This window comes from Sinocyclocheilus anshuiensis, unplaced genomic scaffold, assembly GCF_001515605.1.
Source record: "Sinocyclocheilus anshuiensis isolate Anshui unplaced genomic scaffold, SAMN03320099.WGS_v1.1 scaffold1317, whole genome shotgun sequence".
Classification (NCBI taxonomy): Eukaryota; Metazoa; Chordata; class Actinopteri; order Cypriniformes; family Cyprinidae; genus Sinocyclocheilus; species Sinocyclocheilus anshuiensis.
Genome location: NW_015551117.1, coordinates 1,099,001 through 1,105,344, shown reverse-complemented (window position 1 = coordinate 1,105,344; position 6,344 = coordinate 1,099,001). Strand labels below are relative to the sequence as shown.

The 6,344-nt window shown below is 34.8% G+C and overlaps 1 protein-coding gene across 3 annotated transcripts in view; it reads right to left on the bottom strand.

The window, feature by feature from the left end:
• Positions 1–6,344, bottom strand: part of piezo1 (piezo type mechanosensitive ion channel component 1 (Er blood group)) — a 113,306-nt gene that overhangs the window by 2,079 nt on the left and 104,883 nt on the right. For all 3 annotated transcript variants that reach the window (XM_016453173.1, XM_016453174.1, XM_016453175.1), the window contains 6 exons: positions 6,278–6,344; positions 5,575–5,722; positions 4,560–4,748; positions 4,375–4,467; positions 2,516–2,688; positions 2,299–2,421 (listed from right to left, as the gene is read on the bottom strand). In XM_016453173.1, the coding sequence (XP_016308659.1) occupies positions 2,299–2,421; positions 2,516–2,688; positions 4,375–4,467; positions 4,560–4,748; positions 5,575–5,722; positions 6,278–6,344 (793 nt within the window). The remainder of the gene's footprint in view (positions 1–2,298; positions 2,422–2,515; positions 2,689–4,374; positions 4,468–4,559; positions 4,749–5,574; positions 5,723–6,277) is intronic.

Here is a 6,344-nt window from a genome sequence, read left to right as displayed (position 1 = left end):
CGTAAGACCTTTGTTCATCTTCGGAACACAAATTAAGATATTTTTGATGGAATCTGAGAGCTCTCTGACCCTCCGTAGACCGCAAGTATATTATCACGATCAACGCACAGAAACGTAGCAAGGACATCAGTAAAATAGTCCATGTGACATCGGGTTCAACCGTAATTTTACGAAGCTACGAGAATACTTTTTGTGCGCAAAGAAAACGATAATAATTTATTCAGCAATTCTTCTCCCTGAGTTACCGTCTTCCACCATTTTGGAGAGTACGCCAGAACGTAATCAGCGTTGGTCATGTTCAGCATGCGCGTGCTGTCTCCTGAACATAAACAACGCTGATTACGTTCTGGGGTACTCTCCAAAATGGCGGAAGACGGAGAGGAATTGTTGAATAAAGTCATTATTTTTTGTTTTCTTTGCGCACAAAGTATTCTCATAGCCTCGTAAAATTACGGTTGAACCCCTGATGTCACATGGACTATTTTACTGATGTCCTTGCTACGTTTCTGTGCGTTGATCTTGGTAACGTTCTTGCTGACTATGGAGGCTCAGAGAGCTCTCAGATTCCATCAAAAACATATTAATTTGTGTTCCAAAATGAACGAAGGTCTTACGGGTTTGGAACGACATGAGGGTGAGTAATTAATGACAGAATTTTCATTTTTTGGGTGAACTATCCCTTTAAATGTTTCACTACGTCCATCTTACCTTGTTCTTTTTCAACATTAAAACTGACACTTTGTTATGGAATCTGAGCTCTGCTTCCGTCAACCCTAAACCCTGCCTACTTTGATTCGATTGGCCATCTCAATCATTTTTACACTGATGAGCGTCGTTAGACCTCTGAGGCAGACCAGCTTAAAAATGTAACTTTTAAACTTTTTTGTCAACCTAGCAACAAACTGGTGCATAATGGAGTGCAGCAGAGCAGCGCAATAATTTTTTTAATATTTGGAGGGGGGGGCAATTCAGCCATTTCTAAATATTCAGGGGGATTTCTCCCCCTCAGTGTCTATGGTGTTTATGGTCCTGTGTAAAATAGACACTTGCTAAATAAGTGTAAGGGCCCATTCACACCAAAGACAATAACTTTATATTTTTAATAATCAATCTAATTGAATGAGATTCGGAAAGTCCACACTAAAGCAATTACGACATAGAGAAACAATACCGCTGGAATCACTTTCAGAATGTTTTTTTTTTCTTTCTAGCTGATGAATGATAAAAACATTGACAGCCAATCAGAATCTAGAATCCACTTGTCTTAAAAGAGCTTGAGCATTTAAAGCAACAGAACTTCAGGGTGTGCTTCTAATCAAAAAGAATCGTCAGTAACACTTTCTATGAAGCCCATATTCATAATCCATTATAAGGGTATTATAATGAATGCATAATGCATTATAAAAAAAACTTATAATATGTTGTATCATCTCAAGAATAATCATAACAACAATTATAATACATTATAATACTTATGTATTTGTAGTTATAACTTTTAAGATTATGATTATTTATAACACACAATGAACACCATATTAAATATACTTCATATATATTGGACTATATCATATCTTGACATTGTTTATTTAAGATCTGCACAGTAAAATGAGAAATCCATTGCATCTTAAGTTGACGCAACGTGTTCATTGTGTGTTATAAATCATCATACTCTTAAAAGCTATAACCGCAAACAAGTAAATATTATAATACATTAAAATTGTTCTTATGAATATTCATGAGATGATGCAACATATTGTAAGGTTTTTTATAATGCATCATGCATTCATCATAATACCTTAAGAATACCCTTAAAATGTATTATAAATACACCTTGCACATAGAAAGTGTTACCACATGCATATTACTGGCATTTATAATTTATTAGTTTATTAGTACTTATAAAGCACATATTAATGCCTTATTCTGCATGACCATATTTCAGATTCCTTAATCCTACAACAAATTCCTTACTATTAATAAGCAGCAAATTAAGAGTTTATTGAGGCAAAAGTTGTATTTCATTGTTAGTTGTATTTAATAGTGAGAATTGGTCCCCAAACTAAAATGTAACCAGTTATTCTTAGTTTTCTTTTTAGTTATTTTTGGTGTGAATAGGCCTTAACAATTGGGTTTGGTGTTAGTGCATATAATTTGAACTGAACAGAAATGAACTGCAACCAGGATCTATCATCACTTGTACACCTCACAATTTTTTTTCTGTAAGAATTTTTTTTTTTTTTACATGAGATGTGTATCTAGGATAACAGACTTTTTCTCCCATGTAGTCACAAAACTTACACAGGATCCTTCCGAGTGCCCAAAAGCAGCGAGGCCAGGTCTGCTCTGACTGGGTTCTTCGATGACAAACTGATGGAGTGCTTGTCAAAAGTATGTTCCACTGTCCCACCTTTCCCCAGGTCCCTTTCAGACACAAACACATTATGAGCATGAGGTCCTGTACTCCCAACAGAAGCGAGTTTAATTCAAAACCACTGTCCTTCTCCATCAAACTGACCTCTGGAAGTTCCAATCCAGACGGAGGGTCATGTCACCTGTGCTGCCAAGCAGTTCCTTTATTAGCTCTTGTCTGCTCGGTGGGCTGATCCGCCACACTGACCCTGAGCTGCCCTCAATGTTGGCTGTGACTATGTCTTCATAGCTGTACATGGTAATAAACTGCATGGCCACCTGTGGACACATTACAGTATAGGACACTAATGGAAAAGCCGACTGTTCTTTCTAGCAGAGGTCGGTACGGATGTTATCGTATCCTCTTTTCCTCAGCAAAAACCTAATATAATTTTTCAGTTGGCTTTTAGATTATTGAAGAAAATCTCTTTGACCAACAAAACTTTGATTCTTATTTTTTGTTCATCATGAAATTTTACAAATGAACAAAGTTTATGAATTTTGAAGCCTAAATAAAATTGCCAGAAGTAAAAAAAACTTAATGTAGACTATAAACCACAGTTGCATGACTTCAATGTGTCCACCATTAAAGGGATACTCCACCCCAAAATGAAAATGTTGTCATTAATCACTTACCCCCATGTCGTTCCAAACCCGTAAAAGCTTCGTTCGTCTTTGGAACACAATTTAAGATATTTTGGATGAAAACCGGGAGGCTTGTGACTGTCCCATTGACTGCCTAGTAAATTACACTGTCAAGGTCCAGAAAAGTATGAAAGACATCGTCAGAATAGTCCATCTGCCATCAGTGGTTCAACCGTAACGTTATGAAGCGACGAGAATACTTTTTGTACGCGAAGAAAACAAAAATAACGACTTTATTCAATAATTCGCCTCCTCTGTGTCTCTCCGCATCACCGTAGCGCCATTTTGGAGAATATCCGCTGAACGCAAGCAGCGTACGCTCTTCTGTGTCAGCCACGCTGCACGGATGCGCTGTTTTTGTTCAAATCAAATCGGAAATACACGTAGAAAACGTATCCTTGTGTCGCGGCTGACACAATAGCATACGCTGCTTGCGTTCAGCGGATATTCTCCAAAATGGCGCTACAGTGAGACACAGAGGAGATGAATTATTGAATAAAGTCGTTATTTTTGTTTTCTTCACATACAAAAAGTATTCACGTCGCTTTATTACGTTACGGATGAACCACTGATGGCAGATGAACTATTCTGATGATGTCTTTCATACTTTTCTGGACCTTGACAGTGTAATTTACTAGGCAGTCAATGGGACAGTCACAAGCCTCCCGGTTTTCATCCAAAATATCTTAAATTGTGTTCTGAAGACGAACGAAGCTTTTATGGGTTTGGAACGACATGGGGGTAAGTGATTGACAAAATTTTCATTTTGGGGTGGAGTATCCCTTTAAGCTTCAGACATCTCTTTCAGTCTAAAAGAGTTTCCCTGAAAGTTTGAGTTAGAATAGTTTGCAAGTGCATGATTATAAATACTGTGATGCTGTATAAGCTGAATAGTGAGTGTAAGAGTTTTTTTTTTGGCATGATGTTTAATGTCCCTGACAACCTCTGTAGTACTATTTAGCCACTTTGCACAAAATAATCACAAGGGGGTATTACTGATGAATTTTATGTTATAATATAAAATGTGAAAATATCTTGACCTTATTTTATATCTTGCTTTATTTCTGATATTTAAACAAAAACCCACTGACAATTATTTTTCTGGGTTCTGGCCAAAAAAAAACTAAAAAATCTTTTGTGAAATGAGTAAATATAGTGTAAAATAAACTGTTTAATTTCAGCAAATCTCTGTGCAGTATGTTTATTTACTGTCACTATTAAATTGTATTGTGTACATAAAGAGCATTATATCAGTTATCTTGTCATTGTCAGTATCAACTGTTATTGAGTTGTGAGATATTACTGTTGATGTCTACTTACAGCATTTTTTCCAAACAGATTGGCAAGATGATTGTAGTCCTGCTCAGCGAAAGGCTGGATGGACTGCTGCTGCACACTCATTGTAAATAAAGGCTGCAGGAGGACACATGAGTCAAATCTTAAATGTAAACTCTCAAATTATCAAAGTATTAAACACTCATTGAAATGTTACAATTGAATTTTACCTCATAACCACCAAGCCTGACTGTGACAGTAACATCAACAGGATGGTTAACCACACCCACTACGGATTTAACTAGTGAAATGAAGAGTAGTGGGAACCAAATGATGCAAATGAGGAACAGAATGATAAGGCCGCCCATTCCATATTTGACAATCTTCTTTTTCTTTTGCCCTTTTGGTTGAGGATATTTCTGCAGAGAAAAAGTTTAAGCCCAAAAGTAAGATTATGTACACATTAGAATCAAATGATCAAGATATTACACTTTCCATGAATAAGGTACAAAACCTAAAAGTCAAAAATAGTGATCAACATCAGGTAATCAAATAAAATATTATATAAGCCATGAGATTTGCCGTTTTTTTGCAACCCTGTCACCATGTGGGATATGTTAGAATATGGTTTAAAACTATGAACTGTTCAATTCTTTAAAAAAAAAAAACATTGGGTAAAAAGGGTTTCAAGTACTTACAAATTTCTAGTGCTGGGCAACGATTATTCACGATTAATTGCATCCAAAATAAAAGTTATTGTATACATAATATACTGTATGTGTGTGTACCGTGTACTGTATATTTATCGTACATATAAATACACACACATGCATGTATATATTTAAGATTTTTTTTTGTTTTAAACCTTTTATGTTTAAAAATTTTTTATATATGAAATATGTCTATATAATATAAATTATATTAATATAAATATATATATACATGCAAATACATGTTACTATTTTCAAAATATATACTGTATGTGTGTGTCTTTATATATATATATATATATATATAATATACACAGTACACACACATATATAAACAAAAACTTGTATTTCAAATTTATAAAACATATCTACTTAGTCAATAGTAATGTGACATCGATTTATATTCTAAAAAGTGCCACAAATATTCAATGTTTATTTAGGATCTTATGACCATAATAACCTGAATGACAAACGAATAACTAATCCATTTAGGTATAATCAAAAATGTTTTTGTATGCCAAAGAGGACCTGCTACCTTTTCTGTCTCTCGGCTGCATTTAATGATGAAGATATTAGCGTAGATATCCTCCACACACATCCAGTTGGAGAGAGACAGTGTCGTATCTGTCCAAACCCAGTCCATTACTGCTCGAAGCTCAACTAAAAAAGGAACCAGGCGGAAACTGAGGAAACAAATTAATTACATTTTAGTGTAATCTAAAAAAAAAATGGTGCCTATTACATATATGTGACCCTGGAGCACAACACCAGTCTTAAGTCGCTGGGGTATATTTGTAGCAATAGCCAACAATACATTGTATGTGTCAAAATGATCGATTTTTCTTTTATGCCAAAAATCATTAGGATATTAAGTAAAGATCATGTTCCATGAAGATATTTTGTAAATTTCCTACCGTAAATATATCAAAACTTAATTTTTGATTAGTAATATGCATTGCTAAGAACTTAATTTGGACAACTTTAAAGGCGATTTTCTCAATATTTAGATTTTTTTGGCAGATTTTCAAATAGTTGTATCTCAGCCAAATATTGTCCTATCCTAACAAACCATACATCAATGGAAAACGTATTTATTTTGCTTTAAGATCATGTATAAATCTCAATTTTGAAAAAATGTACCCTTACGACTGGTTTTGTGGCCCAGGGTCACATATCATTCTATTAGTAAATAAACTTTTGAAGAAGACACTGAAAAATGAAGAAAAGAAAGTGCCCACCCTTGGAAAAGGAAGAGATTGAGGTGATTGAATTTCTTCGTCAGGAAGTTTCCAAGGATTCGTGTAG